General features: G+C 31.7%; 1 protein-coding gene across 6 annotated transcripts in view; it reads right to left on the bottom strand.

The window, feature by feature from the left end:
• KTN1 (kinectin 1) overlaps positions 1-26,020 on the bottom strand; it is a 145,808-nt gene that overhangs the window by 31,668 nt on the left and 88,120 nt on the right. For 4 of the 6 annotated variants that reach the window (XM_031952625.1, XM_031952624.1, XM_031952626.1 and 1 more), the window contains 15 exons: positions 25,918-26,008; positions 25,137-25,205; positions 22,118-22,155; positions 21,108-21,198; positions 20,883-20,951; positions 19,646-19,683; positions 17,005-17,095; positions 16,559-16,627; positions 16,004-16,041; positions 14,780-14,870; positions 14,624-14,692; positions 11,539-11,576; positions 9,739-9,829; positions 7,938-8,024; positions 4,086-4,175 (listed from right to left, as the gene is read on the bottom strand). In XM_031952625.1, coding sequence (XP_031808485.1) covers positions 4,086-4,175; positions 7,938-8,024; positions 9,739-9,829; positions 11,539-11,576; positions 14,624-14,692; positions 14,780-14,870; positions 16,004-16,041; positions 16,559-16,627; positions 17,005-17,095; positions 19,646-19,683; positions 20,883-20,951; positions 21,108-21,198; positions 22,118-22,155; positions 25,137-25,205; positions 25,918-26,008 — 1,060 coding nt within the window. The remainder of the gene's footprint in view (positions 1-4,085; positions 4,176-7,937; positions 8,025-9,738; positions 9,830-11,538; positions 11,577-14,623; positions 14,693-14,779; positions 14,871-16,003; positions 16,042-16,558; positions 16,628-17,004; positions 17,096-19,645; positions 19,684-20,882; positions 20,952-21,107; positions 21,199-22,117; positions 22,156-25,136; positions 25,206-25,917; positions 26,009-26,020) is intronic. The other 2 variants (XM_031952627.1, XM_031952628.1) reach the window with 1 other exon arrangement.

The raw sequence follows: 26,020 nt of genomic DNA, 5'->3' as shown, positions 1-26,020 counted from the left end.
TTTTACAGATGAGATAGAAAATGTGAAGTTTAAGTTATTTACCTCAGAGTATACAGCATAGAATATACAGTATTAAATGGCAATGCCAGAATCAAATGCAAGTCTTTCTGACACCAACTCAGCTACCCCATGCTGCCTCTAAATGTACCAATTTATTCAACTAACCAAAACAAAAAATGATGCAAGGTATTGATGCATTTTCAAATCCCATGTTTTAAAAAGCAAATGTTTAAAAGAAGAAAAAAATCAATATTATAAATTCTTTAAATTTTTTTCATATGGTTATTGATAGTTTGGATTTCTTCCTCTGAAACCTACATATTAATACTTTTCAGCCTTTATCAACTGAGAAATTGCTCTTGTTATTAAAAATTTGAATAAGCTGCATATGTAGCTTAGAAATGAGATCTTTATAGGAGAAGTGCAAATAATTGGTGCAAATAATTTTCCCCCCAATTTATTGGTTCTAATTTTAGTTGAGTTGGGGTTTTTTTTTTTTTAATACAAAAACTGTTTACTTTCACATAATCAAAATTGTCCATTTTACCTCCTTTGAACTCTTATCTGGTCATGAATTTTCACCCTATCTAAAGATCTAACCAGTAATTTCTTCCTTTCTCCTCCAATTTGTTTATGATGTCACCCTTTATGTTTAAAACATGTACTCTTCTGAAGTTTGTCTAGGTATATGATATGAGATATTGGTCTATACCTAGTTTCTGCCAGACTGCTTTCCAGTTTTCCCAACAGTTTTTGTCGAATAGTGAGTTCTTGCCCCAATAGCAGCTAGGTGGTGCAGTGGATAGAGCACTGGGCCTGGAATCAGAAAGACCTGAATTCAAATCCAGCCTCAGATACTTAACAACTATCTGCCTCAGCTTCCTCAAGCTATCCTCAAAGGAGGATAATAATAATAACACCTACCTTTCAGGTTGTTGTGAGTATTAAATAAGATTATATATGTAAAACACTTAGCACAGTGCCTAGTATTTAACTGGCACTTAATAAATGTTTTTTCTACATCCCCACCTAGCCTCAAATCAGTCAATTAAGTACTGAATTAAATACTTAACACATGCCAGGTATTAGGTTAAACTTGTTTGACTGGGAGGATGGTGGTACCCTTCACAGAAACAGAAAAGTTGAAAAGAGTAGAGAGTTCAAGGGCCAAAAAAAAAAAAAAAAAAAGAGTAAGTCTGAGTTATCTAAAGAATACTCAGAGGAAGAGATCCAAAAGATAATTAGTGAATGGTGGGAGATTAGGGCTAGATACCTACATTTAAGAATAATCAGCATAGAGATAATAATTTAATTCACAGGAGCTAAAAAAAATCATGAAGCAATCATGGAGGGAAAAGAGGACCCAGAAAAGGACCTTCAGAACACAATCAGTAGGCATGGCCTAGATGAAGATCTAACAAAAGACCACCAACAACCAATCAGAAGGGTAGAACAAGAATCAAGAGAGAAAAAGGTCATAAAACGAGAGAGAGAGAGAGAGAGAAAATGAATATTCCAAGAGAAAATTATGATCAACAGTATCAAAAGCTGTCACAAAGAGTTCAAAAGAATAAGAATTGAGAAAAGGCTGTTATATACTGGCCAATGGCCTTTAAAAATATGCATGTAAGTGAACTTTTGTTTATATTATTATTATTCAAACTAAAAGGCCAAAATTCACTTTCTCTTATAAAAATGAGCAATCAAAAAATTAGCTATCATTCATTATAATAATTCTTTATTTCACTGTGAAGTTCATAATGTTAAAATATTAAGTAAAATACTGAAGAGCATACTATAAACTTACCAGCTGAACCTAATCAGACTATTTTATCTATTGGTTCAACTAAGCTGTCATTTGCTTAGACAAATGTTTAGCATTTTGGGGGGAGGGGGGGGAAATGCTTTTTTTTTTCTCATTACTTTAATTGCTACCATAAGTAAACAGCTAACTCAGAAATCAGTTAGTTTAGTTAAATTACATTCACAGAAAAAATTTCCAACAATTCTTTTACACAATTATTTTTTGCTGTTAAGCCAATAAGACATGTAAAAAATTATGCTTATACTAGTATCTTTTATGCTATTAAATACTTGTGGTTGTAATATATAAACCAATATAATTTTTATAATTCCCCCTTAAAAGATACATCCAACAAAACATTATTAAGCCCTTTATTCCAAAATATCATGCTAGGTATTAAGGGAAGCAAAAACAAATTCCCAGTGCTTTTGCAAAATGAAGGTCTTTTCCTGACCTCTATCTGTATGTATCAGGCCCATCTCCCTCCCTTCACTGTACTTATATCACATTTCTACATCCTTATATTATGACATAAGGAATTCTTGTTCTTTTATTATATGGGTCTTTTGAATCAGACTTATGCCCTCACTGAAAGGAAGATCCTTTGCATATATTGCATACTTAATTATTTGTATATATGTTGTTTTCTCCCAAAAGAATAGTTCCTTGAGGAGTCATGTTTTAGCTCAGCATCTCTAGCACCTAGCATATAGTAAAGACTTATGCTGTTCACTTTAAAAGGAGTCTAATGTTTTTGCTTACATTATCATTAGTCACCTAGGTTCACAATCTCATTCATTTTTCTTTCTTCCTTTTTAATTCAACCTTCATATACAATCTGTTGCCAAATCTCTGCATCATCTCACACATTCAACCATTCTTCTAGCTGAGGTCATCACTGCTACTCATGTGTACTATTGCAATAGCTTCCTAAATGGTTCCCCTACTTCCAGTAAGTCTTTTTCCATTAAGTCTTTCCTCTGCAATCTCTTTTTACAGCACTGGCAAATTGATCTTCTTAAAGTACACAAATGATCACATCACTTGCCTTCAAAAAACCTTTAAAGTTTCATACTGCCTCTGAGAAAAACTAGGTAGGGACTTTTTAGCTTGGGCTCAACAACTTGACTTCCTATCTACCTTTTCAGACTGCACAGATTATTTCTCTTTAAAACTTCTATATTCCAGACAAACTGACCTATTAGATAAAGTCCTAACTTTTATCTCCTACCTCTGTATATTTTAGGTAGGTTACCTGCTATGTTTGAAATATACCCTTTTTTGGATAGCTCTACTTCTTGGAATCCCTAACTTTTTTTGAAGCTTAACTTGAATGTTGCCTTTTATAGGAAGATTTTTCTGATCATTTTTGATAAAATATCATTTTCCCTATCAATTTATCTTATATTTACCTATCTTATATCCTCAGTAGATTCTTCCAACAGAAAGCAAACTACTTCACATCAAGGGCTGATTATTTTTATCTTGGTAGCCCCAATGCCCAGCATGCAACAAGTATTTATTAAATGCTTGTTAAGTAAATCTGAATTCATTTAGCATGTGGAAGCTAATTAAAAGTTTTTGGACAGTAGAATGATATGAATAGATCTACACAATCAGAAGATTAATCTGGTAGCAGTGCGAAGGATGAAATACAAAAAAGAAATCAGGAAAATTACTGAATAAATTCAAAGGAGGGTACTGAAAGTTTCCATTCAAGTGGTAACTACAGGAATGAGTGGAAGAATCAGTTGTCAAAGACACTGCAGAGATATGACATCAAATCTGAGATTTCAAGCATCTCACAATAACTGGCATGTACATAATTCTTCAAACTTTTGAAAGGTACTTTGTATATTTCTTATTTGTTCCTCACAACTACCTTGTAAGGAAGGCTTATAAGCAAGAACCTAGTTAGGATTGCCCAATATATTTTATTAAAAAATAGAGTTCAAACTAAGAAATAAGCATCACTTAATTAAAAAGTTGCATTTTAAATAATCTCACATGAAAAAAAAAAAAGGTATTATTCCTTTCCCTATAATGTCTGCAGCAACTTAATAGACTCTTCATATACAGAAAGCATAAGTTTATAACAGAAAATTTTGTAAGCTTTAGAATAAAGTTTGGTTTCTGTATGACAAAATGCATCTAATATCTATAACAAGGATTACAGAATTACCTTCTTTCAAAAACAAGTCTATCATGTTAACTATCAGTATCTCAATTGCTCTTTAAAAAAAATCATCAGAGATATGTGAAATACAGAATAAGTACTTACCAAATTAGAAGGAACAGAAACTCCAGGAAACAATTTTTTCAGAATTTCTTTAGCTTGGATCTCAACAGCTTCCAATTGTTGTTGTCTCTCCTAAAGCATACAGACATACACATACATACACACTGGTATAACATGAGATAATAAAGATGTAATCTTTTTTTTAATATAAGAAAGTCATCTAGTTTAAAGTTTAATTTTCAAATAGTATTAAGAAATACTTCCAGTCAAGATATCAAATTCATTCCAAATTAGTTTTTAAAAAACTATAAATGGTGAAGGCATCTGGGATATCAAAGCCAGATATGTTATATCATGTAAAGCAAGGTCAATGAGTCCTTTTTCAATGAGAGCAATAAAGTAATGCTAAGTATAATAATAATATCTAATAGGATGAAACAGTACTTAAAACTCCGCTGATTTTTGGCTTGAAAAGTATTCATGCCAACCAGCCCCCTGGATTTTCATCTGAAGAATGCACAAGTCAGGCAAACAAGCAAATGGACTAGAAACAACAATGTGCACATAGCTCACAATTAATGGACTAAATAAGTACAGTGGTACAGATTCAAATTTTTAGATATTTCATAAACCCAGCTTCAATATGAATTTAATCTATTTAATCTAGCTTGAACAAGAAAGCAAGAAATTTGGAAAGCTATAATTTGATAAATAACACATTTTTAAGGAGGTAGGAAGTTGGAGAAGATTCAAAAAGGAAATGATTATTTCATAATGCTAGGAAAAAAATATAGACAAAATATTTTAGTATTTATGACAAATGGGTATGAGTATGTATGGGTATGGGTATAATACTTTGCAAAGTAAGATTTGTCAAAATTTGATTGTTTTAACTATATTCAATTTGTTTAATTTAATAAAAAGATTATCTAATCTAAAAACCATATCTATAATTTTATTAAATCAGATGAAAAACTGTGTAAAAGCACATTTGAATCGGGCTGAGAAAATAGCCTTCTCTTTTCAAAACAGTAATTATCAAATTTTATAGGGTTCATTCAAACCATGCATTGAACTCAAGAGAAGTTTACTAGAATTAGCATGATTTCAAAAACATTTTTTAATCCATATTTTAGACTGTGATCTAGAAACAGATCATAAAGATAACTGCTAGCTTGAAGTCTGCACATGTAAGAAGAACTTCTCTTTAGGCAGGCCTAATACATTTTTAAAAATCCAAACAGACAAATGAGGGAGTGATTTTTACAAAATCCTTTACAAAAAGGTTTCTTTCCTTAATGCAAAGCAGAATTCCATTAAAAGTTGATTACTGAAAAATGTTTTAAATTATTTAATTTATGGCAATTCACATGCCATTTTCCAAGAAGACATCTGTAAAGTGAATTTCTACAGAAAAGCCACAAACTACAATTTCAAAAACAACAAAAAAGGACAAAATAATAAGCACTATAATTCTTAACTATGGAATTGGTGAAACAATTTAAAATTTTTCAGTTTAGAAATACAATAACCATTTATATCAACTCAGGGAACATCTCCCAAAGTTTAATATACATACATATATATATATAATATATATAATAATAATTATTATTATTATTATTATAAAGGAAAGGAATTTTATTTCTTTCTAACAGTGAGGTTAAGGGGAAAAGTTCTTAAGATGATAAATTTAGTGTCAGAAATCATTTAGTGATTATCTCATCACATAGGAAGCAAAAGAGGCTCAGAGGGGCTGAGTGCCCTTACCAAGGTAATACACATTAGTAATAAGCAGCAGGACTGGAATTCAAAACTAGGATCTCTCACAAGATATTGAATTCTTTTTCACTGTATTATGTAAATTCTTCCATTTATCACCTTAGCAGTTTAGGAGTTTATACTGAATCAGTATTTCTAATTAGTGACAAATTGAAACTAAAATAAAATAGCTAAGTCTCTTACTATTTGTCTTAATATAACAGATACCAACAGAGTTTCAAATTGGTCACTGAAAATACAGTACAAATAATAAACATATCTGCCATTTTAAATGAGCTTGGAAACACATTTTATTCTTTTCTGACTGAGTTTCTACTATCCTTTAATAGTATCATTACATTTAAAAAATATATATTCTCAGAGTAGAAAATATATTTTCAATTTCATACAATTTATTAAGTTAAGTCAATATCACTTTAATCAATGCCAATAATTAGCTATTCTTAGGATAGTATATTAGATTCCAAAAGAGACCCATCACATTCCACTTATGCAAGAGAAATAGCTTATTCATGTCCCTGAGATAAGAGAAGACCTGACCACTTAACATAAACGGTAGGCAATATAGTCAACATAGTCTCATAGAAACCAAGTTGTGAAATTATAGGAACAGTTTGTTTTTTTTACCAACAGGGGTCAACTCCCAGTGAGGAAACTGCCTTATATTTATTCTGTAACTTAAGTTTGGAAGAGTTTCCTAAGGAAATTAAGAGGCTAAGTAATTTGTTCAGTGACACAGAGCCTATATATATCAGAAGTCAGTATCAAACATAGGTGTGCCTGACTCTGAGGCCAGCTCACTTTCCACCTATCTCTATCCTTTATATTTGTAATCAGAACTGAAAGTGTACTTCAGATCAGACCTAAAAGGATATAAAGAAACAAACTTGTTTATAAGATTGGTTGCTTAATAGCACTATTTCCCTGGATTGCTGGAATATTCTAAAAAGACTGTAAATTGTGTATCATGAAAAAATGTCGTATGGTGAAAAGTACAAAAATTAAAAGATCAGGGTTTAGAGTCATAATTCATCTACTGACTAGCCATATAATTAGGGGCAAGTCACAACCTATGAGCCTCAACTTCCCCATCTGCAAAATGAAAGTATTACTGTTGCTACCTGGTAAAGGATATGTGTATGTATGTGTGTGTGTCTATGTATGTGTAAAATTTGAGATGTTACCTATCCTCTGAGCCAAAACACAGATAAGGGGAAGAAGAAAAGGTGTCATTCAAGTCAAGAGTATACATAAGTAAATCCAGTAATTTATTAACAATACTGGAAACAGCAAAAATAGTTGTCCAACAGTGTCAATCACCATAAGCACAACACATTTTACAATTCTGACACCACTCACAGTAGTTTAAGCACTGTTATCCTTTCTTTATCAAACATTTAAGATTTGAATTTTAAATTTTATAAGTCAACTATTTTCCCACCAGAAACTGCACATGATTAAATATAACTATTCTTCAATCACTATTGTTGAGGCAAATTTGCATATGCTAAATTAATCACTTCAAGTAAGAGTATCAAAAAATTTTCAGGAATCCTGAGTGCTATTACTCTTTGCTCAAGACCTGTACCCTAATATTCACAAGAAGAGGGATGGAGTCTATACATTCATTACTACCAAATAATTTTAAGTAAAGATAGTTTGATTTAAAGTTGTGTTAATTCCAACTATAAAAATCTTCTTTAGAAGCCAAGCACACACATCCCTTAAGCCAACAGAATAAACTCACTAAACAAACCACATAGCCACTAACAAATCACAAATCAGGCCTCTGTTCTCAGTTACTTCAAACAAGAGTACATGTCACTAAAGCTTAAAACAATTAAGTGAACAAATAAATCAGCATGCCCAGAAGTTAAAGAAAAAAGCTTAACATATAGACAGATAGAAGCAGGTGAATGTATATGGATGTTCATCAATAATAAATCTTTGTATTGAAATTGCAGTAAAAGTTAAATGTACTAGTTTAATATATATATATATAAACATATATATATATATATATATATATTTTTTTTTTGGGGGGGGGGGTTAAAGACAGGCTGCAGATTGTTTCTGTTCAACTCATTGTTTTTTAGGAGTTAGCATTACAACCTTGGCAGTCTTGTTCACTTTGTCCTGCAGCATTTTTTCAGTTGATGCCAATGCTTCCATTGCTTTCCAGTTTTTCTCCCGAAGGTCCTAATTATTTTTAGAAAGAATTATTTCAGTTCAGCCAATATTAAAAGTATCTTTTTGTCTTTAATTTTGTCAATATTTTGCATTACATTTAGTAATTTGCATTTACTTGCTGGTTACTGCAAAATTATTTTGAGGGAAATATAGCAACAAAAAATCCCCATAAATGTGATGTTCAAGCATTAAAATGGAGAGAGAAAAATTACAATCATCTCATGTGTTTTGAATAGACACCTAATACAGTAGTCTTAAGAGTGTTATTACCATATAGTTCATACTTTGACTTTAAGTCATATACTTTGACTTTACTTGTGAGACAGAAAAAGAAAGCATTAAAAAGTAAAGCACATACAAGATAAACAGAATTTTAGGCGTGATGAACTGCAAAGAATTAATAAACAGACTAAAATACAGCAGCATATCAAAAGTTTACATGGTTTACAGTTACCAAAAGCAAAGTCCAATATCAATAACAGAAACTACTTATTATTTCCAACTGAATTTTCCTATAGATTTTTCCCTTAACTTAGAAAGACATTCCTACTCTTCTGGAGGAAAGAAACATATTCCTACATCTTTAATGGCAGGATCAATCAATACATACTCCACAAAACAGCTTGATATGAATTGTCTAAACTAGGTAACTGAAGTCAAGTTTACAGACCACAAAACAATTTCTTCTTTCTGAAGAACAAGTACTGGTAGCTGGAAATCTAGCTCTCTCAGGATTTAACAACATATTAGCAAGTATATTATTATTTGTATTATTAGTTACTATTTGAAGCTTGTAAACCCTTAATACAATATTGGTTCTATATGAATTGTTACTCCCCAGAATCCATTAAGAACCAAAACAATTAAATGAAATGTCAAAGTACAGCAATTTGCTAAGCTCCTCCTTAAGTATTAGGGATATGCTTTCCTATTAGAGTTGTTACAAGCATGCACAAAGGGCATTTCATAGTCCTAATTCTGACAAACTCAGAATGGCAGGAAAATGTTACTTGAAGTATATAGCAAATATTTTACACACTAACGCTGCATTTGAAAACATACACATCACTGGTTATAACAATTACCTAATAGTTTTAGGATGTTTTCCTTCCTATTTAATACTAGCAATAATCCGTTTGCAAGTAAAAATACCTTGGCTTCTAGTTACATTGGTCTTCAGATTAGGTAGCCTGAATAATCATGAAATCATTTAGAATTCACTTACTCAACTGACTAGATTAGAAGTAGCTAAAACTAGGATACAATTCCAGAAAGTATCACCTCCTTCACTCTCCAGACAAATAGTAAGCTTAAACAATGCTCCTGTTACTTTCATTTACAATTCAATTAGCAAACTTCACCAACTGGCAACTGGGCCTTGCATTTCTCTCACTTAAAAATGTAAGTTCTATAAGATGGATAATATATAGTTTTCTATGATTTATTTTTAGTGTCAAAAAACTGGGTCAATCAAATGAAAAGCTTTGACAATGTAAAATTATAACTGCAATTTATAAATTCCTTTGAATTTATATAGACTATTAAGTTTTTTCCCCAAAGCAAATTCATTATCCTGCAAAATGAAATGGTCACAGAAAAAATTTTCACATACCAAAAAGCTATCTGTTAGAGACCTGAAGTAAAACAAAAATAAATAAATAAATAAATAAAGGTACTTCAGAACTGAAGTACATAAAAAACTTCTTTAAAGACACGTACTTACATTATTTTTCTTTCTTTGTTGTTCAACTGCATTTTTCAGGGCATCTAGTTCACCATGAAGACCAGTAACTTCTTTTTCTTTCATTGAAATCCTATACAGTGATGAGTGACCAAATGAAAAATAGCATACATACTCTCAAACAGTTCACCAGTAAACATCTTAAACAAGAATCATCACCACATCATTAAAAAATAAACCTGCCTTAAAATTAAACTAATTTGTAAACATGGATTAAAGGAAGTTTTTTTATGATTTTCAAGTGCCAAAAATTTGCTGCTTATGTTGAGATGAAAATTCCCAATCCAGGGATCTGATAAGGTAATTGTGACTGATGCCATTTTCATTTAAACTAAATGTAATAATACTGGGTCTGTAGTTAGGAAAAGAAATTCAAATAATACTTCTGCCATTTACTTGCTACATGATTCAGCCACTTGATCCCTCAAGCCTGGGTATCCTACTATATAAAATGGAGTTAACAGTAGCAACTTCAAAGTGGTTAGGGAGTAAGAAGGTGAGATGTGACGAGTGATAATAAAAGTGACATCATGCTTTGCAAACCTTAAAGCACTATATAAATATCAGATGGTGGTTGTAGTAGTAATAGAAAGCATGTATTTTCAAAGACGTGAAATAAAATTATATGCAGTTTAATTTGAAAATGGAAATCCTTTTTTTCCCTGAAAAGTTTATACTGAAAAGTAGTATGACACTAGCTTATTGCTTCCTCTTTCATATTATTATATGCCCCACATTTTTTCTTTGTCAAATACATTTTCTTATAATCCATCTTCTACATTTTACTAAAGAGGAATGCAAGAAGGAAGATAATAACAAGCACAAAGAAAAAGGAGGTTGTATATATATGTTACAATCTTGGTTACTAAAAAAAATTATTAGTTAGAGGGAAGGCCAAAAATACAACTAACCCTTTTCTCATGCTAAAAAGCCCCAGTCAATTTTTGGTTAATTTCTAGAAAATTATTTATTCCCTCTGTGGATTATTATTTTCAATTTTAACTTCTAAACTCTCAATAACATGCATTTAAAGAGAAAAAATTTTTATTTTTAAATCTTTTTATAATCTTTTATAATATCTTTGTATCTTTTATAATAATTTCTATTTATTTAACTTTGACACAATAGTCAGTTAGATATTACCTTATTTGATATAAACTGAGCTGTTCGTTCAATTTAAAAAAGGAGAAACTGAATGTAGCCATATAAAAACTGAAAGAAAAAGGAAACTGAAATTGCTTCTAGGAAAGGCCAAATAAGCCTTTGTTGGCTTTGTTGTTTGGCTTGAAGGACTGTAAACTCTAAAAAAACTGAACATATCCTTGATAAATTAATAAAACTAGATAAACTTCCAGATAAAAATGATGTACTGATTTTACTAAAGTGCTTTTTCTTTCTTTCATTTTTTGTTAGCCATTGTTACAAGGGATGGATCATTAGCTAAGGAGAGGATAAGAACATATTAGAAATGAAGATAATGTAGAAAACAAAACATACCAATAAAAACAAGGTCAAAAAAGAAATAATGTGTAAAAATATGATTCAAAAATACAAACAGAAAATTTGGGGAAATCAACTACCATTGTTCCCCTTCAGTAGCCAGAAATACATTCTAGTGCTGGTAGTTCAGTGCATCCATAGAATGCAAGTGAAAGAAGAGAATATTATTTCATATAATAGGTTTGCAAGATGCCCAGAACTGAGTATCTCAGAACCCTGTAGCACAAAAAGCACAAAAACACTGAATGAGAGAAACCCCAAATAGTGAAAATTTTTACTTACATTTGTAACAATTCTTCATGTGGAGGTACAGAAGATATCTACAAAATAGTTTTAAATTTTATTTTAAAAACAAATGTTTTCTGGATGATTTTTAGCATTTCATATTTTACAAAAGTGTCACACATACAATTAATTTGTATTTCCAATATTCTTAGAATTTTAATACCAGCATTTTTCTAAGGTCAAAGTAAGAGATTTCCCACTCCAAGATAAAATTAACACCCATCTTCCTCCCTCACTTGTTTCTTCTACACCATTTGTTTCAACAATGAAGCTTACAACCTAAACTTATTCGCATAAACTTAACACATAACAACATCTATACCAATGATAGAATATTAAATGCCAAGAAAAAGCTAAAAGTATAAGAAGGTTGGCCACAAAGTTATGATTATTTAATGGTGAAAGAAAACTACCTAAAGTAGAAGGGAATTGTGATCTGTCTTGGTAGACAGAGTGTCTATATGATTGAAGGAAGAGATTGGACAGTGATCCTCTGACTCAGGGGTGATGAAGACCTGAACTAGGGTGGAAGTTATTTACTCTACTTACAAATAGAGAAAAGGAAGAGATAAGAGAAAAGATGTAGAATTAGAATTGAAAAGTATTTCCAACAGATAGAATATGTAGGGTAAGAACAGGTAAAGAGAAGGAAATGGATGACACAAAAATTTCAAATCTGAAGTTTGCGGGGAAATATAATAAATTATATAAACTGAAGAAAGTATAATAAATTTTCTTTTGGGCATGCTGCTTTGGAAATAACTAAAGGACAGTAAAAAGTTCTGAAACTGCCAATAACTAACTTGTGGAAAATACAAAATTAGAGAGTAATCTGTATTAAAATGTTATTCAAATCTATGGGACCCAATTATATCACCAACAATCAATTAAGAAAATAAGAGGATTCAGAATTTTACTGAGCCTTAGTGTCTGCCCAAAATAGAATATGCATGATAAACCAGCAAAGGAAGTTGAGGAGGAATGAGACAAATATGAGACAGAGAGCCACTGCCATGAAAACCTCCAAATTTTCAATGTTGTAAAACTACTTTGTACGAAGAACTAGCTTCCAGAGTCAGAGTATAACTGAGAAGTCATAGACTTGGAGTTAGGAAGCTAAGTTTTCATGAAAGCCCTGAAGAATGTCTTCTTAGGCTCTGTGCCAAGGTATAAATCACTTCCCTTTCCCTCAGCCTCAGATTGCATTGTAAAACAGGAATAATCACATTTATTACTATCTCCCACACAGGGAAAAACTTATGTTTTTCTTATGTGATGGGAAAAACACTTGATAAGCTTTAAAGTCCTATATAAAGATGAAGTACATTTTTTTTCCCCATATGGCATATTTTAACCTCTATACTACTTTACTCATGTAAAATATCTCCTGGTCATTATGCTTGTCAATTTGAAATTTCAGCAAATATTTGCAAATATTTTCCTCTCTTTTAGAATGAAGAGAAAAAAACTTCTTAAACATACAGGCTAATATATTCTAAAAAAACTATTTACATATCTTAGTTTCTTAACAAATTTAGACTTATTTTGTATAAAATAGCTCACATTTAAATGGCACTTTACAGTTTACACAGCACTTTATAAAATGGAATTAATAGCATTTACACTCTCTACCTTAACAGGGAAATTGTGAGTAAAATGAGATTTATAGTGGCTAAATGTTACAGTGACATGACTAACAAAATATTCAGATTCCAACTCCATAGATGTCTCCAATAAAACATACTGCCTTTTCATGCCAGAGCTACAAAGTACAAAACTAGGAACATATTAAAGTTTAAATGAGCCATATTTCAATGAAACAGGAAATTAATAACTATCCAAAAAAAGTGCGAAAAGTTGCTTTGTAAGGTAGCAAACTGTGTTACTGATAATGTTCAAATTATTATCTGCCAACTATTATCAAAGGCATTTCATAGATTAGAAAGGAGCTTGGACAAGATGACTAAACAAAGCTATTCAAACTGTTGTGTTACCACCCTGGAGTACAAAACATTTTTAGAAAAACTCATGCATAAATGATCTGGTTTTTTTTCCAATGAAAATAAAGTTGAAAACACCACCATGAAAATTCACACTAACATGCAAATTTGCTCCAAAGAAACTATAATGTAGAAAAGGATTTCACAATGACCCATGGAGCCTGTGTTCTCTTCCTTCTTCAGGTAGACACCACACCATAAGTAGAGTAATGTCAGGACACTCCATTGGAAAGAAGAGCAGTGATGGTGTACCCCAAGTCCGAGTCAATATTTCTCACCAGCCCTACTCTATGGCAAACAGGACTAAATTTACTAATTTCTCTATAAATAGAGTATAGTGCAGCCCCAAAATAAAAAGTCTAGCAGTCATGCACTGTGGTGGTAAAGCTCTTTGGCTCTCTCCAAAGCCAGTATAGCATGTGCTCCTCTCAGATACCCTTGGAGTGTTCCCACAGCCAGGTACCGCAGGGTTACCAGCCGAAGCTCTACTTAAGCCTACCAATAAGAAGTGGGACAATAACCCCAGGCCATTCCCTAACCCCTGGGTCCCAAGTATCTCACAGGTTTCCTCACAGAGATTTATATATCTGTTGAGTTTACAAGGCACTAGTGTGTTATCTTGTTTATCCATTGTGGACAATGGAAGGAGTGCTGGGATTGGAGTCAAAAGAACAAAACTTCAACACTGACTCTGCTCTACCTGCCAATTTTGGGCAAGTCCCTTAGCATCTCCTGGCCTCAATTTCCTCAAATGTAAAATGAGGAGAGTGTACTAGATAAACCTTGAAGGTCTCTTCTACTCTAAGTCAATAATGCCTTTATTGTACACCTAGGTATAGTATGGCCACAATTTACATTTATTTTTATAATACTGATATCTGTGTTACAAAAATTGTGCCAACTTTATTTTATCTGATTAAACACCAGGAAAATTGCTTTCCTTAATGATTTCAGAAAATGTGTATGAGGAATAAAACACATTTTAAAAATAAAAATGGGCTATCACTTCGTAAAATTTGGAAGTGACTAGGTTTCCAGCTTAAAGATTATATAAAACTAAAAAAATTAAGATATGACAGTACCTGTTGGTAGATCTGCAGTTGAAGTGCCTCAAGTTGAGATTTAAACAGTTTATTTTCATCTTGCACATCCTATTAAAATAGACAATAAACCACTTGTTGATTTGTATTAAATTCACATAAATAGAAATTAACTAACCCAATCAACTATCTCTTCACCTGTAGTAGTTTCCCTTTGCAACAAAGATCTCTCTCTTTTTCTTTTAAAATAGTATCCATTAACTTCATTTGATCCTCCTTTGCCTTTAAGCTAAAAGAAAAAAAAGTTTAAATCCTTAAATTGATCTGTCACAAAAAAAAAAAAAAAAAGAAAGAAATATGTCTTAATCTAAAATAGGCACAACATAAAAAATACCTGTGGCTTTCCTTTCATAAATATATTGAATACCCCTCAAACTTTTCCTACAGCTATCTTCTTTAGTTTAAATCTTCATTATCCTAGATCACTCAAACTATGATTTGTAATTGTTGCTGTTGTTTATTTGATGCTTAATATTTATAAAAGTAATGATGATAACTACTTCTAGCTAAAAAGGGCTTCTTGATCATAATTGTTCTGAACAACAACAACCACTATTTCAAATCATACTATACAGCTATAGATATATACATAACCACACATTTGCATATATAAGCAACATTAGCACTCTCATAAATAATGCATCAATTAATAAAATGTTATTTAATGTTCTTCAGATGTCTGACAATTAAAGTAAAAAGATTTTATTAAAGCTGAATTCATTCAGCTTTACTGAATCTTAGTTCAGTAAGACTCAATAGAATTTAATTACCATCTCCTTGAAGACACCCCAAAAGAAAGTTCTTTTTGCCAACGTCAAATGGTTCAATCTCAGAAACTGATAATTATTTTCTCATTGAAAATGATATTAGAAAAGAGTCATTTATCATCTGTACTGTCATTGTGCTCTAAGAACTATGCGACTTTTCCATCTGACTTGCAAATGAAATCTTACATGTACAATTGTTAGAAGGTGGGCTTCTTGAGAGCAGGAACTATCTTACTTTTTTATTTCAATTCTCAGCACTTAGAAGAATATTTTGCACATAGTAAGGACTTAATACTTTATTTACTCATTCAAATTTTTAAAACTATGTGCTAAGCATGCCGAGAACTATATAAGAAAAAGAAAGAAAGGGGAGAAATACCTCTAGATATTCATCAAGAATTCATCTATCTGCTTTACAATGAATCTTACTATGCTCACTTGTCCTTGGATAACAACTTGCATGACTAAAAGTCAAAATTTTGGGTTTTGAAAAAAAAAAAAATCATGCAACATTATTTATAGACAAACTCAGAGAAGTTAAAAAATGCATTTAAAGGTACTGGCTACATATGGCTATTGCTAAATAAATACTCACATATTCTCAAGTTCCTGAATTTGTGATTCAGAAGATGCCTAAAAAAAAAAATTCATATTTTTGTATCACATCAAAAATTAATTATTTATTGGAAAAATACTATATACTCAAATAAAATACAATTTACCTTCATAAAGTTCAAAGTGAATATAGATTTATTTTTCAACATCCTCCATGACATATTACAAAAAAAAAAAATCTCATTTAATTTCTGAATTTAAGATGAATAATTTTCCCTTTCCAGAAGGACAAAAGGCCATTGACAGATTAAAACTGTTCAAGGCAAGATAAATATAAAAGTACAAAATTTATGAATAGATTCATTCAGTTACAAGAGTTGAGAAAAATTATAATAACTGGTCAAATATCTGGCTTTAAATTTTCTGGTGGCTAAAACAAAACAAAAAACAGTTTTCTGTAAACAGAAAGTATACATTGATCAGAACACTATTTCCCTAAAAATAAAGTTAAGCAAAATACATCTGCCATTTTGTTATCCAATTCAACAAATTAATTAAATCCATACACAATCCCCAAGTGTCATTCATGACATACCTGCTGTAATTTCTGTTGTGTTATTTCCTGAACATGTGCCTTTAAAGCTGCATTTTCATCTTGAAGGTCCTTAAATATAAAAATAAAGATAAATTTAGCTAGTATTTTGATTCTTCAATTTCAACATATCCACATCAGTGTCCTCTACAGATGCAGATTGTACACCATCAGAAATCTTAATAGATTTTCTTCATGATTTAATATAGCTAAGAATTCATGATAGGACGATGAAGATTCTAGAACTTGGCTGAGAATTTTTATTCAAGTGTCCCGAAATCTACACTCAAACTCTTTCCACATTGGTAAGAGACCTCCAGACCTGTGCCCCCCACAGCCATCAGAGGGGCATTTTCATAGTACAATGAGGCTTCAAAGTAAGACTGGAACGAAGAATTCTTATTCATGCCCCAGAATGTGCATAGTGCCTTTATTTTGAAACTTCTCACCTGTAACAAATTTCCTTGGTTAACAAGATCTTTTTCTTTCTCTTCTAATACAGCTTTCATGGTATTCTCCTGTTCTTCTTTCCCTTTCAATCTGTATAACAAATTGACAAGAACTACAGATAAAATGTTGAAACAATATGTTTGGTTTTTTAAAAATCAATATGTATTCCAACGACTTCGTAATATTTTTCCCAGTGTTTCCTCATTCAAAAATGTTTCAAAATAAATTTTAAATCTGAGATTTATAAAAGTGTTGCTAGTTAGATATTATGTTAGAGATAATATATATATATATACATATATATATATATATATATGTATATATATATATATATATATCCAAATGTAAGCCATGCCTTTTCCACTCACAGTACAGTTTATTTTTCACACTCTAAATAGAAAGAAAATAATGAAAATGGTGATGGCAAAGGAAAACAGAACAAAAATGAAGAAAACATTTTATTTTATTCTAAAGAAATATAAAAAAATTATCTAGTTATTTTATTTTGCATTGCATCCTACTCTCCCTCTTGAATCCGGGCCTGTAACATCAACTGACTTTTGGACATTTCTCCCCAGGATGTAATAAAAGGATTGCAAACTTAACATGTCGAAAATGTAGCTTTCATTTCCCCCAAAAGACTTCTATTGATTGGGGATGTGCTATTCTTTCAGGCAATCAAACCCACAATCTCTCTCTCAACTGCCACATCCAATTTGTTATGTCTCATCAACTGTATCTTTACAATATCTCATATCCATCTTTCTCATTACTCATACTGGGTCCACTCTGTACAAGTTCTCATCACCTTTTACCTAGAAGACAATTTAGCTCCCACCTAGTTTTTCAGTTTTATTTCATATTGTTGTTCTTCATAAAAACAATGATGGAATTGTTTCCATTCCAAAACAATTTACTTGATATTCCATACACAAGACATTTTAGTTACTGTTTCTGTCTTTCCAAAAGGGTCCTCCATGTCTCAGTCCCTCAAATATCTGGAAAAAGTCTCCTCACTTCTGCCTCTGAGGTTTGGCTTTTTTCAAAGAACAGCTCAGTTGCCAGCTGAGACCTTTTTCTGATCATTATAAATATAAGCATCCTTTTCCACAGAAAGTTACTTTATGTATAACTTGTATTTACTAATGAACAAACTATCACATCCCCTCTTCTCCCCCAAATAACAAATCATAAGTTTAAGGTTAGAAACAGTTTCATTTTTGTCTATGTATACTTGAAGTCTACGGACAATGTATTATATGCTTAGTAGATACTTATTTGTTGAATGTAGATCATTACTGTATTTTAAAATGAGTTGGTTTTTTTTTTAACTTAGGATTTTAAAGAAGTAATAGTTACAACATACAACATAGCTTGACAAAAAAATAAGGTAGTGTAGTTTCACCAACAAGCTTCTACCCCAAAAGGAAAATGTTGCATTAAAAATAAAATCAATATCAGGATTGGTAATCCTATTACAATAAGGTTGAAAATAGAGCACAGAGATTGTTGGAGGGGATGTGGGAAAACTGGGACATTGATGCATTGTTGGTGGAGTTGTAAACGAATCCAACCATTATGGAGAGTAGTTTGGAACTATGCTCAAAAAGTTATCAAGCTGTGCATACCCTTTGATCCAGCAGTGTTACTACTAGGATTATATCCCAAAGAGATTATAAAGAAGGGAAAGGGACCTGTATGTGCACGAATGTTTGTGGCAGCCCTCTTTGTAGTGGCTAGAAACTGAATGGATGCCCATCAGTTGGAGAATGGCTGAATAAATTGTGGTATATGAATATTATGGAATATTACTGTTCTGTAAGAAATGACCAACAGGATGATTTCAGAAAAGCCTGGAGAGACTTACATGAACTGATGCTGAGTGAAATGAGCAGGACCAGGAGATCATTCTATACTTCAACAACAATACTAGATGATGACCAGTTCTGATGGACCAGGCCATCCTCAGCAACGAGATCAACCAAATCATTTCCAATGGAGCAGTAATGAACTGAACCAGCTACGCCCAGAGAAAGAACTCTGGGAGATGACTAAAAACCATTACATTGAATTCCCAATCCCTATATTTATGCACACCTGCATTTTTGATTCCCTTCACAAGCTAATTGTACAATATTTCAGAGTCTGATTCTTTTTGTACAGCAAAATAACTTTTGGTAATGTATACTTATTGTGTATCTAATTTATATTTTAATATATTTAACATCTACTGGTCATCCTGCCATCTAGGGGAGGGGGTGGGGGGTAAGAGGTGAAAAATTGGAACAAGAGGTTTGGCAATTGTTAATGCTGTAAAGTTACCCATGCATATAACCTGTAAATAAAAGGCTATTAAATTAAAAAAAAAAAAAAAATAGAGCACAGAATTTGTTTTCTATAGGTTACTTAAGAGCATTATACAAGAATGTGGTTCAGCTTGAATGCCAAACAAAAAAAAAAAAAAAAAAAATCAAAGATGATAATTTGTCATACAAAATATCTCTTAAATATCAAATTTAAAGTGGGTCATGCACCTATAAAAGTTCAATCAGCCAGGTTTTGGAAACCCAATAGAAATTTTCTTCATAACGATATCTATTTTGAGAACACACACAATGATAATTAAAAACTGATACTTACAAATTTTGAAGTTCTTGAATTTGAGAAGCAACTAATACCTTTAAAAAAAGAAAAAAAAATCAAAACCAGGGCAAATTATTAATGGAAATTAAGATATCTAGTATATCTCTAAGCTATAACTGTGACTGGGAATTCTTTTTGGGTGGAACACTTTGAACAATTATTCATCCTAAGCAGGCATGTTTTAATTCTCCTTCCCAAAACCAGCATTATAATAAATACTATTACCACAATTAAAGAAGGCAACTGACTATAAACAACTCACAATCCTCAGTAATAAAAGCAACTCACTCCAAAAATTTGCTAACTGTGAAAAATAGAAGATCTTTTTAATACTCCTTTTTAATAATATTGGAATTGTTTCCTACCTACACCTCAAAGCCAAACAACAAAATTATAAACTACTAATTCTAGAAACAAATCTCAAGATCATTCCTTATTTTAAGGAATGCAAAAAGAAGAAATATAATTTGGTCCAAATTCATAAGAATTATTTCACCAGTGAATTAAAACTAATAAAAATGTTATCTGACTCCTTAGTTCAGGACTCTTTCCTGTACAGTACACTTTCTCATCTAATACTGCCCTCAACATAACCCTCTTCTTAGCACCTTCGCACCCTCCTATCATGGCACATAGGTCACCAATAACTTCTTCTCTCTCCTTTCCATGGATCCTCTTCAACACAATCATACCATTTTTTTCTTTCCATGAAAGCATCCCAGATTAAAACCCATCAATTTCCAGAGACCTAAATAATTACTGACATTTTTTAATGGTATTCTAGTGCTTTGCTTTTTGTTTGCTATTTCTTTTTTTCTTCCTACTCAAGATTATAAACTCCTTAAAAGAGGTGGGGAATCAAGAATTCTTTCATAACCTTTCACCACTTGTTTATAGAGATAGAGGAAGCTCAAACTTTGTTATGACTATGTTGTATTTTTAAAAGCAGGGGAACCACAAAGTGAAATATTCTGTAAATTCATCTGTAGTCTATAAAGGAAAAAATATGAAAGTAAACAAAATACTGAAAAAATGAATTTAATTACCTAAATTTTAAAAGGTGACAGACAAACTAACAGCAAAGCAGAAGAATTCTTTTCATGATCCTTTAACATCTGACTGTGGTCAGAAGACCTATGCATATTAATGAAACTAAATTTTCTTGCGTAGCAGAAAAAAATCATCACCACCACCCTAAAAAAATCTATCATGCTCTGGCTCTGAGCATTTTTACCTGTTGAGCCTTTTCAAGCTGGATATTTCCTACTTCTTCTTTCAGAGCCTCTATTTCCTGTTTCAAAGCCTTTACAATGACAAAACAGACAAGATTGGACAATGGAAACACAAAAGTTGACAAAAATGGACTGAGTTTCTATTATAAAATGCAATGCAAAGTCAAACAAATGAAAGTTAATGATGTGAATTGAGGATAGGCAAACAACTATCTCCTACTTAATACCTGAACAGTTTTCTCCTTGTTAGCAACTTTAAGAAGTTCAGCTTCCATGAGCTGTTCCGCAGACTTAATCTTTCCATCTTTTTCATGGATTCTTAAAAAAAAAAAACAGAGTATTGAGTCCAACACACATACACACACACACCCCAAGCATTCACAAATAGAAGCTGCCCATTAATAAGCTGCCCAAATGTTTTCTGCACATCTACAACAATCATGACAATTTATCCTTCTAGGGAGAAAAAAAGTGAAGAAACCCATCTCTCCGTATTTTTCAGTTTTGGCCAAAAGAAAAGAATTAAGGCAGATTATCATGCCAGAATAATCCTGCTACTTCAAAAACCTTTTAAAAAATTAACAAACACATTGCCCTAGAGAAGTAGTTCCCAACGGTTTCCATTCCTCAAATTCCTTTTTCAAGAACAACAAAGATGTGCTATGAAACTCTAGGGCAATTTAATACACAAATAATACTGCTTATAGTGCTATTAAAGGATTTTTTAGCCAAAACCCTATAGATCATCAACTTGAACCACTAAATGGGAACCACTATCCTAGTTTATTGGGTAAGAACACTGTTCTACTCTACTCTCTTAAGACAATAATAGTATGTGAGAGCTAACATTCAAGTGGTTTTCTCTTTAACTCAGATATGATTTCAAAGAATACTATTATTCTAGAAATAAGAAAAACTTAAAATTCTGGCGTCAAACCAAGTTTGATGATTTTACCAAATATAGGAAATATGTAAAATAATATTAAACTTAAAGCATTAACCACTGACTTCATAGAAATATATTTTCATTAACATCAAGATTAAATTTGAATATACATTTAAGCATATGTATATTTAATCAAGAAACATTACAAATTTCATGTTACTTTGCATGTGGCGGCTATTCAAATTTTTGTGGATTTAAGAAAAATAAGGGGAGAAAAACTATTGAGAAACACATGTATATACAAATTATATTACCTCTTAATTAACCAAAACACATATTAATATTACTTACATGTTCTGAAGATCTTCAACTATGGCTGTAAAAGATACCTAGAAATGGAGAAAATACAGTGATAGTATGGTATATTTTCCCCTATATCATGACTGGGTAATAAATAGAAATAAAGAAACACTCCTATTAAAAATCCCCCAAATATAATTCTATTTGAAGCAATTCTATCTGTAATACACAAAATTAATCATGAAATTAATATTCTTGTAAGTATTTTATTAGATGAGGAAATTGAACCTTGAAGACATAAAGGGATTTACAACAAGGCCCAGGAAGTAAATTTTGAAATCCAAGTGAGAGCTCTGGCCACAATAACACAGTCTATCATAAGCTTCCTTAAATATTTAAGTACCAGGGTTGTCAGCATAAAAGTAACATGAAAAGATGATGCAAATTAATCTCACCTAAAGAATAGGGGAAGAGGAAGTGGGAAGTAACTTCTGATGTGATTACACAGATATTATCTAGGTTATAACTGCCATTACTTAAGAGTACCCTTGAATGGTCAGATTTTCTAATAATAAGTACCTGAATCAATCTTACTTCATGCAGATCAATCGATGCTACAAACTTTTTAAACACCTATGACTCTACAGACTAGGTATTAGCAGCTACTGGAGGCGGGGGGGGGGGAGGGGGGGAGGGAGGGAAGAAGGGAGAGGAATTTGAAACTCAATGTTAAAAATTGTTACATATAACTGAAAAAATGTACTATTTAAAACAAATAAAATAAACAGCTTTGGGTGTGTACACATATAAAAATGTAAGAGTCCAAAGCACTATGATATGGGGCAGAGGGGTTGGCAGGGAAGAAGTACTTCCAACTTTTGGAAGATGCAAAAAAGTTTCCTTTTGGTTTATTCATGCTATCATACTTCTTCATTTTCCTATCCCTTTTCAAGCTCCCTTGTAGTTCATAACATATTTTCTCTTGACTGTGTTTTTGGAAAGATTTTATCCTTCACTTTCTCACTCTTGATTCTCTCCAAAACCTCATTACAGATCATGGTTTTGTTATTTCTTTGCAGATGACCCCTGACTCATAGTTTCTTGAGTTGTCCCCTACTCTTTCTATCTAATTAAGAAACATTACAAATCTCATGTCCCCAAGGCATCAAACTCAAAATAGCTAACAAAAAAAAAAAAAAAAAAAAAAAAATTTCTTTCTCCCAAAACCCACACTTCTTCAAAACTTCCCTTATCTTTTGGGAGCACTGTCATCCTTCCAGTCGCCCAGGTTCACAAATTCAGCAATATTCTCAACTTCTCACACTTCATATCTAATCAACTGTCAAGTTTAAGTTTATCTAGTACAACAATATCTATTAAACCAGCCCCCTTCTTTCTCCTCACAAAGTTACTACCCTGGTTCAAGCCTACATATCACCTTTCACTTGGACTACTGTAATAGCTTCCTAATTGTTCTCCCTTCCTCAATTCTCTTTCCCTCTCCAATTCTTCTTTCATGTAGCTACTAAAGGGATTTTCCAACAAAATGATCATGCTGATAAATATGAAAACATGCTTAAAAGAACTATACATATTTAATCTATATCAGATTACTTGCTCTCTTGGGGAAGAGGGAGGTAAGGGATAGAAGAAAAATTTGCAACACAGTCTTACAAAAACAAACTATCTTTACATATATTTGTAAAATAAAATATTAAAAAGTTATTTTTTAAAAAAAGAATTATATTATTCTCTTACTTAATAAACTCAAATTACCCTTTATTGCCTTAAGGTTCAAATATAAACTTCTGTTTGACACTTAAAAGTAGCCTTTCCAACCTTATTTTAACTTTAACATTAATTCAACATTTAACCTTCAACATTAACCTTTACACAGTAATTAACATTAATTCAGCACTACTTCACTTCCTGGATTCTATAATATGATCAGACTGGTATTCTTGCTGTTAGTCACACAAGATATTTCACCAACCAACTCCATGACTTTGTATTGGTTAAATTCCATGCTTAGAATGAAAACTCTCCTTAAACTCTACCTTAGAATTTCTTGTTTCCTTCAAAACTCAGCTCAAATACTCCCTTCTTCATGAAGTTTTATGAGATACCTCTTTCATCTATTAGTTTTTTGTTTTATATACACATCTTGTCAACCCAAATAAAATATAAACTCCTTGAGGGCAGGTACTGACTCATTATGTTTAATTAACATAGTACCATGCACAGGATAGGTGATCAATACTTTGTGACTAACTGAGGGAGATAACATTCAAAATGATTTTAGACTAAGGGTAAGAAGAAGGGTAGGATGAGAAAAGAATATAAGAAATAACTTGTAGAGAGCTGGGAGAGAAAGTATAGGATCTATTCAGTAGATGGAAAAATGTAGAAAGATAAGATGATTACTATGAAAAAAAGCTGAAAAGGTAGTTTAGACCCAAAATTCAGAAGCCAGGATATAGTCAGGATAAAAATATAGCCAGGCCAAGGAGTTCAGTCTTTATTTAGTAAACAATAGGAAGCCACAGAAGTTTTTTGAATACTAATGCAATAAAATGATCATAACAGTTAAATACCAATAAAGCCAAAGTATCAATATACTAAAAATCATAATATATCTAGTTATAGCCTCCCAAAGCATATCATAAAGTCAATTTTTGTACTAAAGACTATTTGTACAAAAATTCACCATGATTGCTATTAACTAATATTTTAGTGGTTTATTTAAACTAAACTATTTCTTTGAAATACTTTTTTTTTGGGAGGGTGGGGTGGGGGAGAAGGAAGGGTGGAGGAAGGGAGAGACAGGATAATGATGGGGAGGAAGTAATCAAAGAGAACCTACTCCACAGTTATAATTCACTTGTGAACAAAACTTGCTCCAGCAAAACAGATAAACAATTCATCTATAACTGATAGACTTAGAGAACTGAAGCAAGACTTGAATTCCCATGTCTTCTTGAATTCCTCATTCTACTCGCTACACTCCAAGTTTTTTAAAACCTCAAATAAAAGGTAAAATTTACAATACCTTAGCAATTTTAATTATTACCTGAGATGTCTGTTGAGCCTTTAAATTCTGAACTTCATTTTTCAAGGATGAATTTTCTGTTCTTAATACCTTTTCAATAAATTAGATCAGAAAACATTTTAAACATTATGTCAATACATGTAATTATTTCTTACACTTCTATTTTATTTTCTCATTTTTCAACTGCTTCTTTGACAGTTCCCATACACATAACATCTTAGTACTTCTTTCTGGATCACCAACATTTCTTTTCCTGATCTTGTGCACATTCCTGGAGTTCAAATAGAAACCTTCTTTTTTACATATTGTTCTTCTAACCTATTTCCATGCCTTATTCCATGATACCATAGTACCTACCTTACAACCACTAAAGCCATATTTCTTTTTCTATTCAAACATTTATTTTGATGCTTACTTTCTTCATTAAATCTACCTTAAGTTAGGTAAGGCTACCAACACATATCACAAAATATAACTAAAATCCCACCTTATTTCAAATTTCCCAAAATAGTCTTCCCATTTCAACAGGTAATAACTTTCAGAAAGGAGAACTCTGCATACTACACACTTTTTATCCCACTGACACTCTACATGATAATAAATTAGCAATCTCATGACTCAATTAAGTTATTCTAACAGAGCTAAGTTTCACTGAAATAAAAACCAAATAAGATCAAGTTTCATAAGCCAGAGTATTCTAAAATACAAGTTTTATAAGCTACAAAAAGCATTTACACATCATATTAAATCTTATCGTCTCATCACAGCTGGCTTTTATATAAGATAGTGAAATATATTTTACCTTTAATTCTTCCTCTTTATTAGCCACTTGTATAAGACCAGTTTCAAGCAGTTCTTCTACAGTCTTTAATTTCTCATCCTTTTCTTGAATACTAAAAATTTAA

Source organism: Sarcophilus harrisii, chromosome 2 (genome assembly GCF_902635505.1).
Source record: "Sarcophilus harrisii chromosome 2, mSarHar1.11, whole genome shotgun sequence".
NCBI lineage: Eukaryota > Metazoa > Chordata > Mammalia > Dasyuromorphia > Dasyuridae > Sarcophilus > Sarcophilus harrisii.
Note: the sequence above shows the minus strand (reverse complement) of the source record. Positions and strands in the feature narration are given on the sequence as shown.